Source organism: Apium graveolens, chromosome 5, assembly GCF_009905375.1.
Source record: "Apium graveolens cultivar Ventura chromosome 5, ASM990537v1, whole genome shotgun sequence".
Classification (NCBI taxonomy): Eukaryota; Viridiplantae; Streptophyta; class Magnoliopsida; order Apiales; family Apiaceae; genus Apium; species Apium graveolens.
Window position 1 is genome coordinate 24,321,605 of NC_133651.1, and position 24,456 is coordinate 24,346,060.

At 36.5% G+C, this 24,456-nt stretch overlaps 2 protein-coding genes across 2 annotated transcripts; both read right to left on the reverse strand.

The window, feature by feature from the left end:
* Positions 1–8,881: 8,881 nt before the first annotated feature.
* Positions 8,882–9,802, reverse strand: LOC141659923 (uncharacterized). Its single transcript, XM_074466862.1, has one exon. The coding sequence runs from the start codon at positions 9,800–9,802 to the stop codon at positions 8,882–8,884; it is 921 nt and encodes a 306-aa protein (XP_074322963.1).
* Positions 9,803–13,180: 3,378 nt separating this feature from the next.
* LOC141723683 (rac-like GTP-binding protein 3) lies at positions 13,181–17,091 on the reverse strand. Its single transcript, XM_074525545.1, has 9 exons — positions 16,953–17,091; positions 16,704–16,845; positions 16,281–16,368; positions 16,027–16,136; positions 15,819–15,882; positions 15,013–15,077; positions 14,854–14,919; positions 13,834–13,928; positions 13,181–13,633 (listed from the first exon to the last, which is right to left on the reverse strand). The coding sequence occupies exons 2-9, from the start codon at positions 16,806–16,808 to the stop codon at positions 13,600–13,602; spliced, it is 627 nt and encodes a 208-aa protein (XP_074381646.1). The 5' UTR covers positions 16,809–16,845; positions 16,953–17,091; the 3' UTR covers positions 13,181–13,599.
* Positions 17,092–24,456: the final 7,365 nt, after the last annotated feature.

Sequence of the window (24,456 nt, forward strand, 5' to 3'; positions counted from 1 at the left end):
GCGCCTTATGGGCTAAAAGCTATACTGAGGCGTATAATCTTATAGAGATGATGGCTGCAAATGAGCATCAAAACCCAACTCAGAGGATGACGTCAGGCAAGGTAGCAGGTATTCTGGAAGTTGATGCAGCCACCGCTATTGCAGCCCAGCTCCAAGCGCTATCAATGAAGATTGATTCTCTGGCTACGTATGAAGTTAATCAAATAGCTATGGTTTGTGAGCTTTGTGCAGGTTCTCATGCTACGGATCAGTGTTCTCTTGTCAACGAATCTGTTCAGTATGTGAATAATTATCAGCGACAACAGCAGCCTGTGCCAGCGACCTATCATCCTAACAATAGAAATCATCCAAATTTCAGCTGGGGGAATAATCAGAATGCTATTCAGCCACCATATCAGCAAGGAGTGAGTAAACAGTTTAACCCACCTGGATTCCAGCAACCACAGCAGTATGCTACAAGGCAATCATATCCTCAACAGGGAAGTGCAGCTGCACCTACTAGTGCTGATTTTGAGGAACTTAAGATGTTGTGCAAGAGTCAGGCGGTTTCTATCAAGACCTTGGAAAATCAAATCGGTCAATTAGCCAATGCAGTGCTCAATCGTCAACCTGGCACTCTTCCCAGTGACACGGAAGTACCAGGCAGGAAGGAAGCTAAAGAGCAAGTCAAGGCTATTACCTTAAGGTCTGGAAAAGTAGCTGATGCTGAAAAGGCAAAAGAAGTAGAAGCTGAAATTAGAGGTGAAGAATCTAAGCAAAAGGGGAAAGCGGTGAAACCAAGAAAGACTACTGTTGAACACACTCTTCCTGAGGCTAATACAGGGGAGAAACATCTCTATCCTCCACCACCTTTTCCTAAGAGATTGCAGCAACAAAAGATGGATAGACAGTTCGGGAAGTTTCTGGAGGTGTTCAAGAAACTTCACATCAATATACCTTTCGCTGAGGCTCTTGAACAAATGCCTAGTTATGCGAAGTTTATGAAGACTATTTTTTCAAGGAAGGTGAAACTGGATGACCTTGAAACCGTTGCTCTCACGGAAGAATGCAGCGCTGTTCTGCAGCAAAAGTTACCACCAAAACTGAAAGATCCAGGAAGCTTCACCATTCCTTGCACCATTGGCAATCTGACTTTTGACAAGTGCCTTTGTGATTTGGGAGCAAGCATTAATCTGATGCCGTTGTCGATCTTTAAAAAGCTGGATCTGCCTGATCCAAAACCCACATACATGTCGCTACAATTGGCTGACCGTTCCATTACTTACCCAAGGGGCATAGTTGAGGATGTGCTCGTCAAGGTGGATAAGCTTTTCTTTCCTGCAGATTTTGTTATTCTGGATTTTGAGGAAGATAAGAAAATTCCCATAATCTTGGGAAGGCCTTTCTTGGCTACTGGCCGTACCTTGATAGATGTGCAAAAAGGTGAACTTACTATGCGGGTCCAAGATCAGGATGTGACCTTCAACGTATTCAAGGCAATGAAATTCCCTACAGAAGACGAGGAGTGCTTAAAATTGGATGTGATTGATTCTGCGGTTACTTCGGAACTCGATCACATGCTAATGTCTGATGCATTGGAAAAGGCCTTAGTGGGGGATTTTGACAGCGATGATGAAGATAGCAACGAGCAATTACAATATCTGAACGCTTCTCCCTGGAAGCGAAAGCTGGACATACCATTTGAATCTCTTGGTACTTCTGACCTTAAGAACGCTGAAGGGAAGCTCAAACCATCAATAGAGGAAGCACCTACCTTGGAGCTCAAGCCATTACCTGAGCACTTGAGGTATGCTTTTTTAGGTGATTCATCTACGTTACATGTTATTATTTCATCTGACCTTTCAGATAGTGAGGAAGACAAGCTCTTAAGGATTTTGAGAGAATTCAAATCGGCTATAGGATGGACCATAGCAGACATCAAGGGGATAAGTCCTTCATATTGTATGCATAAAATTCTGCTAGAGGAAGGTAGTAAGCCAACTGTGGAACAGCAGCGAAGACTGAATCCCATCATGAAGGAGGTGGTGAAGAAAGAAATTCTGAAATGGCTAGATGCAGGCATCATTTATCCTATTTCTGACAGCTCGTGGGTGAGCCCCGTACAATGTGTACCTAAGAAGGGAGGTATCACTGTGGTCGCAAATGAAAAGAATGAGCTCATCCCTACTCGAACAGTTACAGGATGGAGAGTATGCATGGATTATAGAAAATTGAACAAAGCCACAAGGAAGGATCACTTCCCTCTTCCATTTATTGATCAGATGCTTGACAGATTGGCGGGTCATGAGTATTTTTGTCTTCTGGATGGTTATTCCGGGTATAATCAGATTTATATTGCACCAGAGGATCAGGAAAAGACTACCTTCACTTGTCCATTTGGCACGTTTGCTTTTCACAGAGTTTCGTTTGGGTTATGTGGCACCCCGGCCACCTTTCAGAGATGTATGATGGCTATATTCTCTGACATGATTGGAAATAACGTCGAAGTGTTCATGGATGACTTCTCCGTCTTTGGACACTCATATGATGAATGTTTGAATAATCTGCGCGCCGTACTCAAAAGATGCGTGGAAACTAATTTGGTGCTCAATTGGGAGAAATGTCATTTTATGGTGCGTGAAGGCATTATCCTTGGGCATAAGATCTCTAGCAAGGGTTTGGAGGTGGACAAGGCCAAGGTGGGAGTCATTGAAAATCTTCCCCCACCTAATTATGTGAAAGGAATCCGTAGTTTTCTTGGTCATGCGGGTTTTTATCGGCGATTCATCAAGGACTTTTCAAAGATATCTAAGTCGTTGTGCAATTTGCTTGAGAAAGATGTGCCTTTCAAATTTGATGATGAATGTTTGGCAGCATTCGAGACTCTCAAGAAGAGTTTGATCACTGCACCAGTTATTACAGCACCAGATTGGACAGAACCATTTGAGATGATGTGTGATGCAAGTGATTATGCGGTAGGTGCAGTTCTGGGACAACGCAAGAAAAATCTCTTCCATGTGGTCTACTATGCGAGTAAGACTTTAAATGGTGCCCAATTGAACTACACCACTACTGAGAAGGAGCTTTTGGCTATAGTCTTTGGTTTTGAGAAATTTCGATCTTATCTGCTTGGTACGAAAGTAACAGTATTCACTGATCATGCAGCTATTCGCTATCTGGTTTCCAAGAAGGATTCGAAGCCGAGACTCATTCGTTGGGTGCTTTTACTTCAGGAATTTGAGTTAGAGATCAAAGATAGAAAAGGTACTGAGAATCAAGTAGCTGACCATCTCTCTAGGTTGGAGAATCCCGATTCTACTTCACAAGATAGGACGTTAATCAATGAATCTTTTCCGGATGAGCAGTTGTTTGCAATTCAGGAGGAAGAACCATGGTTTGCAGATATTGTAAACTATCTCGTCATCAATATAATGCCTCCTAATTTGACATCCGCTCAAAAGAAGAAGTTTCTGCATGAGGTGAAGTGGTATGTGTGGGATGAACCATATTTGTTTAGATAGGGAGCTGACCAGATCATCAGGAGATGTATCCCGTTCTGTGAGACGGAGGGGATATTACGAGACTGCCATTCCACGGTTTATGGTGGACATTATGGCGGTGAGAAGACGGCAGCTCGTATTCTGTAAGCAGGTTTTTTCTGGCCTACTTTGTTCAAGGATGCTCATCAGTTTGTTTTAAGGTGTGATCATTGCCAAAGAGTGGGAAATTTGTCAAGGAAGGATGAGATGCCATTAAATGTGATGCTTGAAGTCGAGGTCTTTGATGTGTGGGGAATCGATTTCATGGGGCCTTTTATCTCATCTTGCAATAATCAGTACATCTTGCTGGCAGTCGATTATGTCTCAAAATGGGTCGAAGTTAAAGCTTTACCGACAAATGATGTAAAGGCAGTGCTAAATTTTCTTCATAAGCAAATTTTCACAAGGTTTGGCACACCTCGGGTAATCATAAGTGATGAAGGATCGCATTTTTGCAACCATAAGTTCACTTCTATGATGCAGCGTTATAGTGTGAATCATCGAGTAGCTACTGCCTATCATCCGCAAACAAATGGTCAAGCGGAAGTGTCTAACAGAGAGATAAAGCGCATTCTAGAGAAGGTTGTTTGTCCGTCAAGGAAGGATTGGTCTTTAAAGCTCGATGAAGCTGTTTGGGCTTACAGAACAGCATACAAAACTCCACTTGGGATGTCACCGTTTCAGTTGGTGTACGGTAAGGGATGTCATCTACCTGCGGAGCTTGAGCATAAGGCCTACTGGGCATTGAAGAAGTTGAACCTGGATTTAGATGCAGCTGGTAAGAAAAGAATGCTTCAGCTTAATGAACTTGATGAATTTCGACTTCAAGCGTACGAAAATAACAAAATGTATAAGGAAAAGGTGAAGAGGTGGCACGATAGGAAGCTACATCCAAAGTTATTTGTGCCAGGGCAACAAGTTCTCTTATTCAACTCTCGGCTCCGACTTTTTCCTGGGAAGTTGAAATCAAGGTGGTCTGGACCTTTTATTGTCAAAACTGTGTTTCCACATGGAGCGGTGGAAATTTTTTAGAATGATCTGGACCAAGCATTCAAGGTTAACGGTCAGCGGTTGAAGCACTACTATGGGGACATGGCAAACCGAGAAGTGGTTAGTGCCATTTTGTTGACTACTTGAGAAGGGTACAAAACGTCAAGCTAATGACGAAAAAGAAGCGCTGCGTGGGAGGCAACCCATGAATTGTTGTTACAGGAACCCTTAGAAGTTAATAACCTATCCAAAAACACAAAAAAATCAGAAAATAGGGGCTGAAAAAAAAAATTACAGTGACCCTCTGAGCGCCCGCTCAGCTTTGCTGAGCGACCTTGCAGCAAGCTGAGTGCCCGCTCAGTTTTGCTGAGCGACCGCTCAGGGGTCGAGTACCAGAAATTTTTTTACAGTTCAGAGAAAAAAAAAAACAAAACACACAAAAACAGTTTTAGCCCATAAACCCACGATTTGTTCCCACTACCCCATCATGTTACCCCTTAATTTCCAAACCCTAATCTAATCCACACCCTATATATACATACACCTATCCTACATATCTCTCACAAAACTTCCTACACTTAAACCCTCTCACAAACATCAAAAATCAGTTCTTACACACTTTTCTTCACGAATCAATGGCACCCAAGAGAGCACGCACTATTGACAGCAGCAGCACAGTTCCTACTGCCAATTCATCAAGGGGTACCGCTGCAAGGCCTCGGTTAACTGACAGAGCCGCGGAGGAGGAGTACACTAGGCTGTTAGGGAAGCCGATTCTGAAGGAGAGGGGGGTTTTTACCATCGGGGAGGGATGGTGAGTTGCTGCCCATGATTGCAGAGAAGGGGTGGATAGATTTTTGTGAGTCACCCGAAGAGGTACCGATGAGCGTTGTTCGCGAGTTCTACGCGAACGCGAAGGCCGAAAAGAATGGGTTTTCTGTGGTCCGAGGGCTGACGGTTGATTATCATCCTGCGGCGATTCGCCGTGTGATTGGACAGCGAGAGAGGAAGCCCGAGGAGGAGGACTGGAATGAAAAGACTGCTGAGGATTTTGACTTGGATTTGATTTGTGCGACTCTCTGTCGACCGGGCACAGTTTGGACCTGCAGGACCGGCACTAATGAGTATCGTCACTTTCCGGCGATCGCCATGAACAGGTATGCCCGTGCATGGAATGCATTTATTTGTGCTAATATTTTTCCTTCTTCGCATGCACACGAGGTCACAGTTGAGAGAGCACAGTTGTTGTGGGGAATTCTGAATTCTGAATACTATGTGGACCTTGGTGAGTTTATCTACCAAGGAATTCTGAAGTTTTTGAGGGGAGCAAAGTATATGAACATCCCTTATGCATCTACGGTTACGAAGCTATGCCGAGCAGTGGGAGTGAACTGGCCGGCTCATGAGCAGTTGCAGTTGCCAGCAGCTCCGATTGATTCTGGCACTCTGAATGGGATGCAGGAGTGGACCGGTGGTGAGCCTGAGGAGCATGGGCTGGGTTATCGTCTTTCAGGAGGGCGTCCAGCACGAGGTGCTACTATGGCTAGGTCAGGGCGTGATGAGGCTGGTTCTTCGAGAGCTCAGGAGAGTGCTGGGATGGTTGATGCCCAGTATAGGAGGCTTTCACGGCGGTTGGATGCCATGTATGAGACGCAGAGCAGGTTTGCTCAGGAGCTCACCCTTGCGTTAGGGACTGCTTTTCGAGGCCTTGGAGCTGATATCCAGTGGCCAGTTTTTGGTGAGGACTCTGCATACCCGCCGCCTGATACTCCACCCACTGAGGGTGATGATGATGATGACTCCGAGTAGGTATACCCTGTGTTCCTTTCTACTACTTTCACTGAGGACAGTGAAGATTTTTAGTTTGGGGGTGGTAGTTAAGGAATATTGTGTGTGTGTCATTTAGTTGCATATTCATGATAGTTTAGTTCATATAGTTGCATAATTTAGGCCATATAGTTTTTTATTTTTTTGTTTGTTATGAATGTCATGTAGCTCATGCATGTACCATGATCCCTTTTGCAATGATTTATCGACTGAATTGTGATATTGATGCGAGTGTAGTGATATCATTAAAGTGATATGAAGTTGTGTAGGTTGATATGCATGCTAGAAACAATTGTAAGTCCACTAAGTCTTAGAGAATGCGTAAGAGCTAGATTGTTGTTATGATTTGGTTGTTTTCAAGGTCAATCTGCTTATTATGCTTAGAATTCGATTATAGGTTCTTAGTGATAAAGGCATGAAAAAGAAAAAATTTTGGAGAAAAAATATGGAAGTTGTTGCTAGTTGTGGCTAGGCGTCAAATGGCTAGTAGCCGGCTCGCATATGGTGCGAGTAGTCTAGGGTTGAGCAAGATGGAGCGAAACACACTTGCTCAGAAGTTAAAAAAAAAAATAAATTGCATAATTGATCAAGAGTGGGCTCTTTGGTATTCGAGTTATTAAGTTCTTAGGGGACTTTGTGCCTAGTGACCTAAGGCTTTTAGAGTCTGGGATCCGCTAACCTAACGCTCGTTACATGGATACCATTATATAAGTCTTTTGTGGACCTCACTCATTGCACGGTCAAATAAGCATTTGAGTTGTAAATAAAAAGCACGATTCCGTAGTAAGCTCCAGAGTTCTTGTAGTGTTGTATATCACTTTGTGCCTATAATTTTTTTTTATTCTTTGTATAATCGTAGGATTGCCTTGAGGATAGTCTAGTCATAGTAATTGGTCTAGTTCCGAAGCATATCTGTTAAGCATTTGCACACACCACGTTTCTGGCTGTATGTCCGTTTGCATGAGTTTATTGATCTTTAGTTGTCTAACTGCATTCGTTGAGATGTGTGACAAATTGGTTGGTTAATTGTAGTAAGGGGGATCGCTGCATTTTCATATAGATTGCATTCATGCATGTTTTTATTTGTTTTTGAGTCTATGACGCTTGAGGACAAACATCGATTTAAGTTTGGGGGTGTGATAAGTGGCATTTTATACCACTTAGAACGTCTTAAAATGGCTTAAATTGGTGTCTTGAAATCAAGTATTTTGTGTATTTGATGCGATTTTCTAGTGTTTATGCATTTCAGGGTTTTAGTTGCATTTCGGGGGAGGAATCATCAAGAATAAGCCTTGGCATGTGTTCACCATTGCGAGAGGAAAGAAACAGGCAGATTACGACGAAGAAACGGAGCGAAATCAGAATTTTTTCAGTAGAGGTCTGAGCGCCCGCGCTCAGCTTGCTGCGCGGCCGCGCAGGGTCGGGAAAAAAGACAAATTATTTTAGGACTTTTACTTCTGTTTGGTTTCCACTTCTATGTAATCTGAGTTTTATGGGACTATTATATAAGTAGATTTGAGACGTTTTCACAAGTGTGGATTGAAGAAGATTGTGTTTTTACGCAAGGAGCAAAGGAGATAAGGAAGAAGACCGATTTAGCATACCGCAACGAAGAGGAAGCATATATTCTTGTGATTCTTGTTTCGTTGTAACGTTGGATGCTAGTTTTCTTGCTTTGAACTTATTTACTCTTGTGACGTACTCTGTTTTAATATAATAAGTTTAGTTATTATTTTCTTGTGTTTGTTTATCATGATTTCATATGAACCCATGATGACGATAAGTGCTATTATGGGCTAATCGTGATCATGGGGTTGCAACGAATTTATTATGGAATTCTTTAGTTAATTGTTTAATACTTTAGTGTGTGATGATTGCATGATATCTAGTATTGGTTGTGCGTATTCGTCTTATGTGCGTCGCGAACATATAAGATAGGGTGTTAATCTCTTGTGAATCGACGGTGGATCTTGAGATTTAGAACTTGCCATACTAGCATAGGTTCATGTACGTTGTGCATGATTAGTGGGTAACTCTAACAGTTTTATTTGCCCTATGTAATCAAAAGGAATAACTTGTGCTTAAATCGTTGTGTTGTCAATTTTTGTAGACATATGAGAACTCAACATAATTGATGACTATTCAACTTCTATCTTAATTGTGGATGCTTGGTAGAATGGTATTAGTACAATGAAAGTTGGCTTTTATCAGTTTCGTGTTATTCGATTAATATCATCACTGTCACATGCTAAAGGTAATAACAATGGCTATAGAAGGAAGTAATAATGAAGTTGTGATCTCATGAGTGTTTTATTATTGATAAATTGAAGTGTTAGTTAAGTGATTAATTAAGTAGTTAATTATAGTTAATATTTAATCAACAATTTTAAGTGTTAGTATCTTAACATTGAGAAGTAATCATACATTGGTGAGTGAGTTTAATTAGACAATAATTTAGTCTGAGTCTCTGAGGGAACGAACTAGAAAGTATTCTATATTACTTGCGAACGCGTATACTTGCGTGAATATTAGTGCGTGTTTTCGCCCTAACAAGGGTATCCATGGAGTTTGAAGCATCTATCATTGCTATTCCCTGTCATCTTACAGTGAGTACAGAAATAAGAATTTCCAATTTTCTGATTAGTTTTCCTGAAGGCATTGAAACTTTGTTTCTGAAAATTGGTAGAGGAGCCAGAAGATTGAGGCTGAAATCTTTGAGATGAAGTACTGTCAGGAAATCTTCTCTTGTCAGCAATAAAAGCAAGATTATCAAATTGACTGATTAATTGACAATAATCCTTGTGAGATTCCTCTTGAGTTACCATCCGAAATACTTGAGTCAAGTCAGGCAGAGGAACCATCATGAGAATGTTTGCCCTTACCATGACAAACTGATCATTCAGTTTTATTAAGAATTGCAACATTCTATGAGTCTGTTGTACTTGCTTCATTCTTCCAGATAATAAACAAGTACACTTCTCACAAGTGCAGATAGGCAAAGGACTTGCATCATCCATTGAAACCCAAACAGTTTTAATTTGAGTGTAGAACTCAGAAACACTTTGCTGGCCTTGTTTCATTTCAGATAGATTTTGTTCCAAAGAGAAAACTTGTGTTACAGATGTATAACCAAAACGATTTTCGAGATCTAACCAGATAGACCTTGTAGTCTTTAGAAACAAGACACTACGAGCAATATTTTCATCTAAATTGAACAGCAACCAGGAAATTACCAAATCGTTACATCTCTCCCATAATTTGTAATCAGAAGAAGTCAATTCAGGTGTCTCAACTGTTCCATTAACAAATCCTATCTTATTCTTGGATGACAAAGCAAACAACATACTTCGTTTCCAATTACTAAAACCTTCTCCATTAAACTTGACTGAAACTAATTGACTTGTATTAGAATCAGAAGGATGTATGAAGCAGACACTTGAAGGATCTTGTGTAACTCGAGTACTCATATCGACAATGATATTTCAGAATGTATCGATCAATTCTATAAGAATGAGAACTATAATCTCTCAACAACTCAATCAGAGATAAAATGCTTAGAAATATGCAGATCTATTCAATACTGACATATTTTTTACAACAGAACAAAATTATAAGTAAACACGAAGAAAAATCGAAGTGATTACACCTGAAATCTGTGAATTAACGCTGTTCTGATCTCAATCGCAGCGGAATCTGGATCCATATCATATTATAAGTATGTATTAGTGTCGAGTTTTATTTTAAAATTTCTTCATGAAAATATAAAAATATTAGAAGATATTGTACACTACCCAACTCATTATAGTTGTATCACTATAAATATATTGTATAATTAACGGAGATATAGTGTAATTCAACGGGATGATCTCGGACGGATCTAGGGGTCTCTGCCCCTTAAATTCTCAAATATAACTAGAGTAGTAGGTTTAATTCATAGATTAATTTGTTTCCATGCAGTTCCCTCATATTTTTTTTCTCTTGTTATGTAACTGCATAACTATAAGTATAAACTTTCAAAATATATAAATCATCAGATGTATAAAAATTATTTTTAGAATCTTATAATCTTCCTTATTATTTTTTTAAAACTTTCCCAAGATCTTACTAAAATAAAAAAAATTACACTTAAAAATTTGTCACGTAAAATTTCTGAACCCCCTACAAAATTTTTTTGCGTCCGCCACTAATCTCGGGTAACTCAGGTAAAATTATTTTTATACAAATTTAATGATATATTATAAATATTAATAATCATCTTGAATTTACAAATTTAATTCAGATAATTATACAAGAAACTAACATAATGCGTGTAGCAAGACTGATTTTATATAATTTATTAATAAATCATTGGTTTATGAAAATATTTGTGGATATATATATAATATAAAACTAAATATTTAAGCACTAATCGTGATCCCATATATTACATAAAATTTTTTGATTAAATTTATTTACGAAAATCTCCTCTTATAACTATTTTTTCTATTTCATTTTATCTGTCATTTTATTTTATTACACACATTTCTTTGTTTTTTTAATTGCATAGTTAAAATAATTAACATTAAACTTTTTTCTGTAAATTGAAGTCATTAAGCATATTTTTATTTAAAAAAATTAGAAATTAATATTTTAATATACCCTCAAAACTTAAAATTATGGGCAGAAAAGTCGTAACTGCGAATAAAATAAAACAATGGGAATGGGAGTATTAACAGGACTACCCCCAAGTATGTGTTTTTTTGGGACAGATACCTACAGCCGTACAGGAGTCTCGGACTAATAAATGATGTAGACTCGGACAGGGGCTTACTGCTTTAAGTACAGAAATCTGGATTAGATTAAGGTTTCGTTGATATTTAGTTTGACTATCTGGTTCTGTAATTATTGTTAGTTGTTTAAATACAGAATATACAATTTGTAACTGTGGGAAATGTGGGTGAACAGGGTAAAAATAAAACAAGGACAGAAGGACTTGCAACTTGTTGGAGTCGTGGAGACCCACGCATTGTTTATTCTTTTTATTCTGACTTGTATTGACCAAATTCATTTCATTTACGTACGTACTTTTTTGTTATTTTAAACATGAGTGATATTCCCTCCATCCTAAAATGATCTTTTTGTTTTGACTTTTCGTACTGTTCATAATAAATGATTGACTACTAATTTATGTCTTATTTATAAAATCAACCATAGTCATAAGTGATTTTGTTGGATTCGTATTTATGAGTACTTTAATACAATAACATTTTTATATTTAATACTAATACGAAATTAAAGATATTAACAATCAAAAGCGGCATTGACAAACGTGTTCAGTACAAATAGGAAACGTTTTTAGGGACGTAGGGAGTAATTGATTCCATTAATATTCTCTTCTAGCCTTAATTATTGTTTCCTAAAATTAAATAAATATTCAATCTATAAGCAAAGTTTTGCAATAATTGTACCACCTTAACTTTAAACATAATTATAATTATTTATTTATACTATATTATTATAAGCGAAACATGGTTTCGTTTGATCGGTTGATTACCACCTTCCTAACAAATATGTTAACACCTTCCAAAAAATGTTTAAACAAATATTATTTAATCAAAATAAATAAATCATGTATCTCATATAACTAAAAACTCTGTGAATTATTATAATTCAGCTTGATATCTAAGAGCACTCAACTTCTTTCTTGGTAAGAAATCAAACACTTCCAAATTAATTTTATTAATTCAAATTATAATATAATAAAATAGTTATTAAATCAAGGAAAAATTAAAAAACAATAGCAAATCATCCATATACACTTATATTTAAAACTCCCACTTTCGTATAAGCCCTACACCCGTCATATAGATTGCAGAAGAAGAAAAGACTTTTTAAAATTTTAACTATTTAAATTTTGAATCCTTTAATAATATATAATACATAAAAAAATAATATGTAAATATTTTAATTTTATTAATTTCAATAATATATAATCATTATTTTTATAATTTAGTTTTATAAAATAACAAAATAATAAAATTATAAATATTAGTGCATGACACAAGTTTTTAAGCTAGTATATATATATTACGAATTTCATAGCACGAATCGAATGCAAGTATTAAGCACTTATCATTTTAATATAAAAAAGGATAAGAAGTGTTATGAGTAATGCAACCGATGGCAGATAAGATATGTTAAATGTGGATATTACGTCTGCAGAGAGTGTTGCGTGTGATTATGTTACGCAACATCTATAAAAAGTAAAGAGGGATAGTTGCTGCTACGTGTACGGTTAGAAAATAGGGGTTACCTGAGAGCTGGCATTAGTTAGCTTTGCATGCTGATGTCTTGGTGTGCCACATGCTATACTCTTATCTTGTCATTCTCAATTTTCAAACGTACATTTTACACTTTATATATTCCTCTATCTACCGGTGTCAAAATACCAAATTTAAATTGAACAAGGTCTTGGAGTAAAATTGTATCTTGCAAACTAAAGCCCCAAATACATCATTTCTAGAACACACAACTTTTCTAGCAATGAGGCCTGAGTTGGTTGATAACCTGGGGTCCAAGATTTTACAATCTACAAGTTTCGATCCAACAAGTTCTTTCTATAAACATAGTTAACCAGAAATTTACATACACACAACATTCACAAGGCTGGTTGTTCATGTTCTTGTCAAAGAAAAACAAGGCTAGTTGTTTATGACATATGTTATACTTTGGCTCACAGGCTAGGTAGTAGTACTACGTACCCTCTCTGCTCATAAATCAAACTGGAGATGTTTACAAACTCAGACGGATGTCGTATTGCCCAAAAAAATTAACAATCATAAATCAGATGACAAGAAGCAGAAAGCTTATGACAAAAGTGTTTACAATAGTATCAAACCAACTTAAACAAGCTCACAACTACAGTTTTCAAGCTAGTAGTAGTATCACGCCAAACTTTACATTATAGCACAACAAAAGGACTACAGACCCGTCTGGCTAAGTTTTTTTTTTGTTACAGTCTGAAAAAGTAGTAGATGAAAAAGTAGTAGATGACATTCACAATTTACATTGATTTAAAAAAAGTAACCAAATATAGAGATAATGTAAGCAAGTGTCTACTGGAAGAACATATATGTGCTATATTCTCCTGAAGTCTAGGGAACAGAGTGAGCTTCAAAGATCTGACATTGTGTATTGGCCAATAGCGATGAGCATCCAAGCTAGATGTTAGTATATATAGCTAATAGAGGAGGAACTGTAAACTCTATAGCCATTACTCAAGCATTTACTTCAGACACGTGATTTTCCTACGAACATTTCTGCAGTTGAAGTTGAGCATAGAGTCAGCACAGATGATGCGAATAAAGGAGACATGGAGCACTAAATGTAACGATTTTTAGGAGGGGTGCACGATAGGTTTACAAGGAAATATGTGCAACTGTGCTGATAATGATGCATAGATATGCATTAATGAATTTTAGAGAACACGTCAGAGAAACAGAAAAAATATGTTACTAACACTAGGCATCCTTGGCGTGTCTTCTTCTTCTCTTTTGGTTTTTGTGGTGGCTTGATTACCACTTTGATAGCAGCATCGAACACTGCTTTTACGTTCTGTAATAGCATAATATAAGTAAAATCAGATTAACTAAATAAGATAGCTAAAAGTGAGATTTGCTAACCAGACATATGTATTAGGCATTAGCTAATCAGACATATATCCGAGTTTCCCCACTGAAAATGGCATAATAGTACTCCATTATGCTCAATATAAGTAAGAAACTTGAACAGAAAATATCAAATAATGGCACTTGACCCTCAATTTTACAGGAATCCCGAAAAAGTAGAAACAAAATTGACTTATGATACTTATATGTGCCAACTACAAATGTTTTCTGGATTTTTGTCGGATTCCAGAAGTAGATTTTAACCGGCAACTAGGACGCCTTTATAAATGAAGTTCTATTTGCAATGATGAACGAGGGTCAAAATTTTTGGCCTGCTACCAGTGACGAAGTCAAAATAACAGTGCAGGGAGAAAGTCAATTTTTTTATATATTATTAAGTGGAGAGTAATTAGAGTAGCAGTAGACCCAGTGGCGGAGACTTCAATAAAATGTGTACGAATTGGGTGGTTGAATAAAAATGGTGTACTGGCGTAAAATAGAAAGCATGAGAATAAAATTTCGTCGGCATTGTAGGTACTGATGTATGGGGCACATAACGAAATAAACTATATGAACTTGTAAACATAATTTAAAAAATATTATTGCGAGGACTTTGCCTTCGTCCTGTTCTCCTACCCCTAACTTTGCCTATTGCATGATCCCTGCGTAAATGCGGGACTTGGAAGATATGTTTCCAGACCAATGCAAACAAATTGGGGAACAAGACTCGGAAAATCTTTGGAAATTTGACAAATTATATTCTTAACACTAACAGGAGAATATAGATATAGCCATCTTATGTCTAGCAAAACGAGTAACCGGGCATTTAGTCATTTGTTACCAATCAGAGAGATGCCCGAAATCAGTAGTACCTGTTGAGTTTTTGAGCTGCATTCAACATAATATGCAGCACCAATCTGTTTCCGGAGCTCCTCTCCCTGATTAGAACAGTCACTCTTAGAATGTTATGCCTTAAGATGCAAAAAATAATGATACACTGATACAGAGCAGTCAATGACAAGAAACCAAACCTGTGCAGTGGTCACAGGCACTAAACCTGGATGATCAGCTAAATAGTGCTTATCTTCGCGAAGATCTGTAATACATTGATAGAATATATATAAAATAACAAAGTTCAGTTGTGACTTGTGAAGTTGTTGCGGGATTCACAAAAATAAATAAAGAGTATCGTAAAAGTTTGAACATGCCACACTTTTCATTGTGCTATGTGGAGTACTGTAAGGTCATCTACCCCAAATCAACTTTTTGGTTTACTAGATAAGAAAAATTAAGATAATTAGGGCTCATGTAAAAGCTCCCGCTGATATTAGCACCTTTTACACATTTAAGGTATAGACATATATTTACCTATCCGATCTTAGTCCCATGATGCTCATCTCCAATGCTAGGTGTCATCCTCTCATCACTTCGAAGTAGAAAACCAATTTGATTTCTTTAATTTTTAAATAGAATAGAATTTGAAGTTTAAATGACGAACTATGTAATTGCAAGCCTCCTAAAGATTAGTAAGTCTAATCATATTGCTGCTCCTACTATTTGATCTAAACTGTTCAAATTGTGTTTTTAAGTGTAAGAGCTAGCTCGCGTGTCACCAACAAATTTTACTCAGAGACATTGTGCACAACTTCTAAACTCTGCTAATATTTTTTTAGCCTAAGAAATCTTATCATGGTTTACAATTTCTGGTTTCAGCCCTGCTTATACAACTGAAAATTAATGTCTATGATAACTCAAAGCCTTAATGCATTTTTTGACACTAGGATAACTCAAATGATATAAGCAGATCACATTGAAGCTTTTAGATTTTTTAACTTACCAAGTTTGGTGCCAGCCAATACAACAGGGACTCCAGGGGCAAAGTGTTGAAGTTCCGGGATCCACTGATCAAGCAATTGTCTATCAGAAATCAGAGTTAATGGCAACAACCCCACTAGAACAGTAAATTGGAAAATAAACTTCTTAACAGAAATACTCACACCAAAAAGGCAAAAACAATATAAGGACATGTATAGCAATCAATGTACCTTTTTAAGTATGTTTTCATAGCTTGCTCGGCTAACTAATGAAAAAGCTAAAACAAATACATCAGCACCGCGGTAACTCAGCGGCCTTAATCTATTGTAATCTTCTTGTCCTGCAAATAAGTTGGGGAATTCACACAAGCACATCGAAACATCGACAATCAGTAAAGGCGTGTTCTTTAGAATCCAGGCCTACTATACAAACATGATTAACAAATGACATAGTCACAGAAACTTCAATTCAAAGACAACATTACCAGCTGTGTCCCACAGGCCTAAGTTGACAGTTAGGCCTTCAACTACCACATTTGCACTGAAGTTATCAAAGACTGTTGGAATATAATCCTGATTAAGAACAATACTATCAGTTTCTCCATTTAATTTTTCTTCTAAAAACCCAATAAATACCAATCAAGTAAAGAGGGAAAACATGAGCTAGAACCCTAAAAAAGCTACTGTTAAAACAGGGTAAAAGCACAGAATACAAAGTTAAAGCTTTTAAGCAAAAACCATAATTAAATTTGTCAGCTTTTACATACAAAATCAAAGAAACACCAAAATAATGCAACCCCAGATGCATAATTACACACACACACACACACAAAATGAAAAATCTTGAAAATACAAAGCGAAAATATCCAAAACTGAGGAAATGAAATTGAGAAAAGACAAGAACTTACAGTGGGAAATTTGTTACTTGTGTAGCAAATGAGCATACAAGTCTTACCAACAGCTCCATCACCAACAGTTACACATTTTATGAACTTTGAAACACTTGAAGCCATCTTCAATCTTCAAGAAAGCTCAAAGAAACTTTGAAAACTACAAAAAAGTTGATAACTATAGGTGAAAAAATGGACTTATTTGAAAGATAAAAGAGCAGGTAGAGTATGAGAGGTTAGATGAACAAAATATCACATGATCCTTACTTGTTCTCACCCTCCTCTATATCTATATTGGCCAGTTGTTGCCCTTTTCTTTGTATTTAATTCCAGCTTAGATTAACAAACAAAGAAATGAACAAGCAGTTATATAAAATTCGAAAATCGATTTAATTCGATTCAATATTCGAGTAATGTGATTATTGCATCAATTTTTTAAATATTTAATTTTAATATCTGAATTTTCTCTTAAATTTTAGTCTATTAATTTTTAATTTTAAGTATTCGTTCAAATCTATGGATGTATAGAACAGTGCTAACGAGGGGCACTTAGTAAATTAAATAAAAAAAATGAATTTGTGAAATTAATAAGATGCTAGTAGTTGTTTATATTAGATTTTGTACACAATATATTTTTGTTGTTTGTTTAGATAAAATAATAGTGTACTACTATGTATTGAAAGATACTACTATTATTTTCACATTGTTGTTGGAGGGACCAGATAGATAGTTAACAGCTTGCATCACATTTGGTCTGAGAGAAAAACTAGGAGGGCCCGAACGGTGTACCCCGTGACTCGGTCATGGTCACTTGCCTTCATTTCTGTTATATATAGTTATCATTTTTGTTAATATTATCATTTCTTATATTTGCTATATGCAGACACTGTGTTTTTAATTTTTAGTTCCACAATATTTTGTTAGAGCAAATCCAATGCTATAAGTAGTGTTATTTCTATAATTTGAAATCAAATGTTAAAAATTTCAACTTCAAATAAGTTCTATACTTGGATGCAAATATACATCTTTGCTTCTAAATTTGAAATCAAGGATGCACTTATGCATCTAGCTACATCATCAAACTACTAAAAATGAGATGAATGTTGTTGTGTGTTAAATGTAACTTAGGGAATGTAACAAAATTTAGGTAAATTAAAAAAATATTTGATTTCAAAATACATCTATCATTGAAATTGAAGTTTTATTTTAATATTAAAAGACACTTTTTAGTGCAAAATTAAAGTAATAAATATAACTATTTTGCATTTTACATTAAACTTGCTCTTATGTTACAAAATTTGATTTTTAACCGCAATATTGAGAACTAAACTCAGCGATGATGAATACAAATATATGGCGGAATGGAGAATTGACTTGGCTTTTTCACTAGGATAAGAAATAAGTTATATTTTAACCAACAGATTGTACTTAGCATTTAAATGAAACTGCTTGACAAATAACGTTTTAAATTAACTATTTATATTTTAATTAGAAATATGGCATCATCTAATGTATAATAATTAGTATATTTTGTCCAAATTGATATTTCAATCCGCCAATTATCAAACCCAAATATCAAAGAATTCATATAGTCAAATTTCTAATTTAATTTAATCCGCTAATTTTGTTGTTCTCAAATATGTAAATTTCTGACCCGCACAGCATTTTGAGTTGAAATAGAAAGTATGTTATGAAGCAAACACTTGTATTTTTGTTTATTAGAATGTACATGAAACTTTTTAAAGCAAGTGGCCCCATAAAGCAGGTATTTGACATATTAAGTGTGAAGCATTGTTAATGCATAGAGAGATAATGGTGGCACAAAAGGGCTATATGGTGGGTAATTTATAGGGTCTTCTCCAAACTACAAGGGTTTGTTAACAAGTCAAGTAGAGCTTAAGCAAATTAAAGAAATGATTGCAGAGTTTGATTGGTCGGCTAGTGGCCCCTAAGTAAAAAGATTAAGCAGCACGCTACTTAATTAAAACAGAAGTTTCACTAGTTGATTAGTTATAATCTTACATATGTAGCAGAAAAGGAGTTGAGGAAAAAATGGCTCTTATGAAAGATACGTTATTTAGATAGTGTGCAGAGAATGTTGTTTAAAGTCCAAGTCCAAGCCAGCCGTTTTAAAAACAGCTACGCGTGATGTTGTTGTTACCTTTCACTCTCTCCTTTTCTTTGGGAAGTGAAACTTGAAAGTTGAGTGAAACTATTAACTCCAGTTCTACAGTGAATACACAGTGTTCCTGGTCCTGATGCAGCCTCCCAACATTGATACAGTTGTGAAAAATATCACAAAAACTCCTTCCAAATTACAAGGCTCTCGCATTAGTAGACACAAGAATGTGCGTTAACTTTCCTCAAGCGTGTATCAATTAAGCAATACAAGCACTGACGACATATATAGCATTTCGATACAGGGACGTGGAAGATTAGATCCTGAATTTAATTTTCTGAGGATTAGGATGCCGACTAGATTGACAGGTCAGATTTAAGAAACGAGTGGATACAAATGAGCTGAAGATTCGAAGATGGCAACCCAAACAACCATCTCCAAATTCCCTCCACAAGTGACAAGTCCTACCTTTAGCTCACTTTCTTGCACATGCACATGCCCCCCCGTGCATGTGTGTGTATAAATTGCTACTAAATAGTAATGTCACACCGCATATCTATTCATATCCATATAATTTCTTCAATAAATGGGTTCAAGAATACAAGTAGCTGGGAAGGAACATAGTAGTAACAGAGTAGAGGTGAACAATATTAATTTTCAGAGGAAGATGAAGAAGCTTCAGATGGTTGTACCAGGAGGGCGTCGATTGAATTCCAACGGAGAGCTTCTTCTTCACACTGCAGATTACATTGTTAGTATGAAGTTGCAGCTTATGGTCTTGAAAAATGCTCTCTCGCTGTTAGAAACCAATCAATAGATGCATGCATGTGCCACTATTCTTAACCATATGCTTCAGTTGTCACACTCCATCTCTGTATCTTCCGTTCTTGTCTACATGTATATATATTTGGTGAACTGATCTACCTGTATTAATCATCATGTGCAACTCCATGATTAATAAATATTCTTTGCTAATCTAGTAATGAAGAAACGTCAAAAACTGAATTAATTATTTTTTAAGAAATTTAAAAATCACTATTAAGAAAAAAGGATTGTGCTATTAAGAAATTTCAGCTCAAGGTACTAGACTTATAAGGATTGTGCCCTTTCTGATCATATGCTATTCAACTCAAACGGCGCTAATATTATACAGATATTCTCAAATCATCCGTGCATTGTTGTTCCATGCTTCCTCCTTTTGCACCCTAAAAACTCTAGCCAAGACCAAATCAGCCACAGCCTACAAGGTCATGACGTTTGTGGCTGTGCTAAACATAGTACTGGGATCCTGGTTCTAATCAAATTAAACACTATGAAAACTAACAGCTCCAACGAAAAATTATTACAGTCTTGACTATATAACTGAGCTTTTTGGCAGGCCTGTCGGTCAGTACAATGCAAGACTGTGATTTCAGACATTTGTCGATGTAGCATAACAATTATTTTCGTAAACAGTTTGATCATTGATGCATCTACTCCTGTTTGTAAATTTCCGTTAATTAAACAAATAGGCTACATATTGTAAGAAGAAAATGAGCTTATGGACTTGAACAGGAAAAGGAAAGAGGCGCAGGCTGGGGTTGAAATTCAAGTTCAGCCGGCCCTTGGCATTGACTAACGGGTAGGATTACTTGTGACAGCAGCCAGAATCTTGTCAATGAGATTGTTCTTAATAAGCTGATTGATCGTACAGGAATTCGTCATGCTGATTTGCTTTGCAAGAGATCTTACACTTTTTGTCCTGAATCTGGAGAAAAAAAAACCGAGACTTGTCAAAAGACATCTCAGACCTGAATCACTTGTGTTAATTGTTTGGGTTTATGATGATAAGATCTTTCAACAACAGAATGCAGATAAACAGAATGGAATAATACAAGAAGACTGATTCAACAATGCTTATCAGATTGCAGCAGCTCTTCCAAGAGTCTATTCCGCAGATTTATTATTAGGCTGTTAGGGTTTGTGTAAATCTTGTTTATCTGGATAAACCTTATCTCAAACAAACCCACCCTATCTTATAAACTAAGTTTAAATCTTTCAAGACTTATCATTTACTTAGTTTATCTTTTTCAAATAACTAACAGATTAGTTTCTCAAATTTCATTCAAATATTTTCAAACAAACTTGCTTTCAAATCTTATCTATCTTATCATTCGTTTAAAAATAAATATGTTAGAACTTTGCCTATATATACAACTTATTATTTCAGATTTGTGGCTAATGCTTTTCACGTCAATTTTTATCATCTGAAAAATACTTTCTTGTTCTATACCCGAGATACATATCCAGTAAATAAGAAGCTTTAGTTTGAGTTGTAAACTTTCACATTATATTCTTGTATCTGAAATGTGTATTATTTCACTTGTCCCGGGTTGTGGGAGTTTGATTACAAGAGGAAGGCCAAGTAGCTTTGTGCTAGGTAGCTGTGTGCTAGGGAAATATTTCTTTCAAGTGGGCCAAGTTTGTAATCAAGGAAAGTTTGTAAGTACTTTGTTTTAAGTGGATATAATACATTCTCTATGCTAGTTGGCATGATGACTTGGATGTAGGCCATAGACTAGGTGTAGGGGCCGAACCAAGTGAAAACTTATGGTATTTTTTTTTTACTTTTTACTTTTCAGTTTTCAGCATTCTGCATTTTATTAATGTTATTTACTTTCTGCAGTTAATTGAGACTGTCCCATTCATTGTCTCATTTGTAAAGGGACTGTCCCATTTGCATAAGAGACTGTCCCATTTGCCTTGACAGTTAGAATATTATTTTATCTATCAAGCCATCGAATTTCAATTGGTATCAGAGCAGGTGCATTTAATTCTCTTTTTAGTGTTTATTTTGCTAGCTATCCATGGCTCAACCAGATAGGTATTCAAACAATTATCCACCACTGCTTCATGGTGCTGAAAACTACAATTACTGGAAGTTTCGGATGAAAATCTTTCTCAAGCGTGATGCATTCGAATGGGATGCTGTAGAAAATGGTTTTACAACTCCTATGAAAGAAGGGAAGCCAAAATCTCTCAAGGATCATTCTCCTGAAGAAGTGAATGCAACGAACTCAAATGCTAAAGCTATGAACTCACTTCTCAATGGCATGGTAGCTACAAAATTAAGAAAAGTATCAGCATGTACTACTGCCAAACAGATCTGAGATACGATCAAAGTCAGCCACGAAGGCACGTCTAAGGTACGTGAAGTAAAATTAAGTATGCTCATGAGTGACTATGAAGGTTTCAGGTTGGAAGGAGATGAAAGCGTGCGAGATGCTCAAGGAAGATTTCTGACATTGATGAACTCTATCTCACTTTTGGAAAGGATAATTCCTCAATCCAAAATCAATAGGAAAATTCTCAGAGCAATGCCAAAGAAGTTTGCTCCAAAGGTTACCATTCTGCAGGATTCAACACTGCTTTCGACTATGGATACTCTAACACTGTTCAGTAAATTGGAAGAATTCGAAAATCAGCTACGCAGATTTGATGAAGAAGATGAAGCTCCTCATAAGAAAACTCTTACACTTAATGCAGATGCAGACGAGTCTCCTGATGATTCTGATGAAGAGATTGCTCTTCTAACAAAGAAGTTTCATAAATTTCTTGAGAAACGGAATGCCTCCAAACGACCTATGAAGTCACAGTTTCCAAAGAAGGACTTCGAATCTAATCCGAGCAAGGAGAGTAAAACAAATCAAAGCAAGGACACTTGTTTTGAGTGTGGAAAGAAAGGGCACTTCAAAAAGGACTGCTACAAGCTGAAGAACAAAAAAAAAGCATTAATTACTTGGAGTGATGATGAATCTGACGTGGAGATCGATTCAGACGATGAAGTTGCTCAACTTTGCAGGACTCGAGGACAACACCAGTGAGAATGATGAGGTACAGAATATAAAGTATAATTCAAATATATCTTCATCTATTTTAAATTTGCAGGTCCAGGTTAAAAAGTTAAAAGAAAAGAATGCTTATTTAAAACAAGCATTAAGTGAAGTTCTTAGTGAAATGGATGACCCCATGAAGGAAGAAGCCTTAGTTGTTGAGAACAAATCCTTGCTTGAAAGGGTTTCAAAACTTACCGAAGAAAATCAATATCTCAAAAATGAGATTGAGATGAAAGATGTATGCCTTGAAGCCTTGAAGAAAGATTCAATCTCTGTTGATCCAGAAACCGTTAAAGAAGACAGTGCTCCTGATCCCCTGGTTCCTGAATTAAAGCAGAAAGTTGAACAGCTTGAAAAGGATTTAGCTAAATGTTTCCATGGAGAAGGAACTTTGAATGCTCTTCTTGGTGAACAAAAATCTTCTCTTGATAAAAGAGGTTTAGGATGTGAATCAATCAAGAAACGTGCATTTCAAGGAGGGTATAAGCGAGCTCCTATGAAATATAAGATGCCTTATGAGAAATGTCGAGATTGTTGCAAAGCTGGTCACCCTACATCTGAATCCAGATTATGTGGTATCAAGGGCCACTCCTCTAACTCATCTTACAAATCGTCTGCTAGATATAAATATGCTAATACTTCTGTTAATATTATTCAGATGTGGATTAAGAAATCAGATAGACATTTATATAAGATTTGTGATACTAATCAACCAGGACCCAAGGTTAAGTGGGTACCTAAGAGATAAAGCAATTTTTACAGGTTTGTTTGAAGGTCCATGTTCCGCGAAATAAATGGATCATCGACAGTGTTTGTTCTCGTCACATGATAGGTGATAAATCTAAGTTTCTATCTTTAGTTGCCAAGGAAGGTGGCTTAGTTACTCTTGGAGATTCAAACACCGTCAAAATTATTGGAAAAGGCACCATTGGTAATGACAAGTTTACTATTTCTAACATTCGTTTAGTTGATGATTTGAAATACAATCTTATTAGTGTAAGTCAACTTATTGATGCTGGCCACAAGGTTAAGTTCGATAAAGATGTATGTTATATTGGTACTAAGACTAACGAGTTTGCTTTAGTTTCTAAGAGGAAAGGAAATATTTTCGTGTTAGATTTTGATGAACAGCAGGAGGAAATTTGTCTTGCTATTGTTCAAGATCAGTAGAATCTTTGGCATCGACGTCTAGGTCATGTTCACACGGATCTTTTTCGAAAGATATCTTCTCATGATCTGGTACGAGGTCTACCCAAGCTAAAATTCAAGAAGGTTGAACCTTGCACAACATGTCAGCTAGGAAAATAGGTAAAGACATCTTTCACTGCTAAGAATCGTGAGTCAACAACTGACCCTTTGCAGCTTCTTCATCTAGATCTTTTTGGTCCAGAAAGGTATGTAAGTTTGGGAGGTAAGAATTATGCTTTTGTTATAGTTGATGATTATTCTCGCTTTACTTGGGGTACTATTTTTGCGTACTAAGGATGAAGCTTTTGTTGAGTTTAAGGATCTTATTACTAACCTTGAGACTTAGTATTCATATAAGCTCAAGACTATCCGTAGTGACCATGGAGGTGAATTCGAGAAGGATTTCATAACCTTCTGCAAATCGAGAGGAATTACTCATGAATTCTCAGCTCCTCGAACTCCTCAGCAGAACGGAGTAATAGAACGTAAGAACATGACTTTACAGGAAACTGCCCGAACTCTACTGCATGAGAGTAAGCTTCCAAGAAAATTTTGGGTTGAAGCGGTACACACTTCCTGTTATGTTTTA

Excerpts from the sequence above, each read along its gene's own strand:
- LOC141659923 (XM_074466862.1), bottom strand. The coding sequence starts at position 9,802 with ATGAGTACTCGAGTTACACAAGATCCTTCAAGTGTCTGCTTCATACAT.
- LOC141723683 (XM_074525545.1), bottom strand. The coding sequence starts at position 16,808 with ATGGCTTCAAGTGTTTCAAAGTTCATAAAATGTGTAACTGTTGGTGAT. Across the intron at positions 13,929-14,853 it reads GCAGCTCAAAAACTCAACAG|AACGTAAAAGCAGTGTTCGA; the intron begins GTACTACTGATT and ends ATGCTATTACAG. Across the intron at positions 13,634-13,833 it reads ACACGCCAAGGATGCCTAGT|AAATGTTCGTAGGAAAATCA; the intron begins GTTAGTAACATA and ends CTTCAACTGCAG.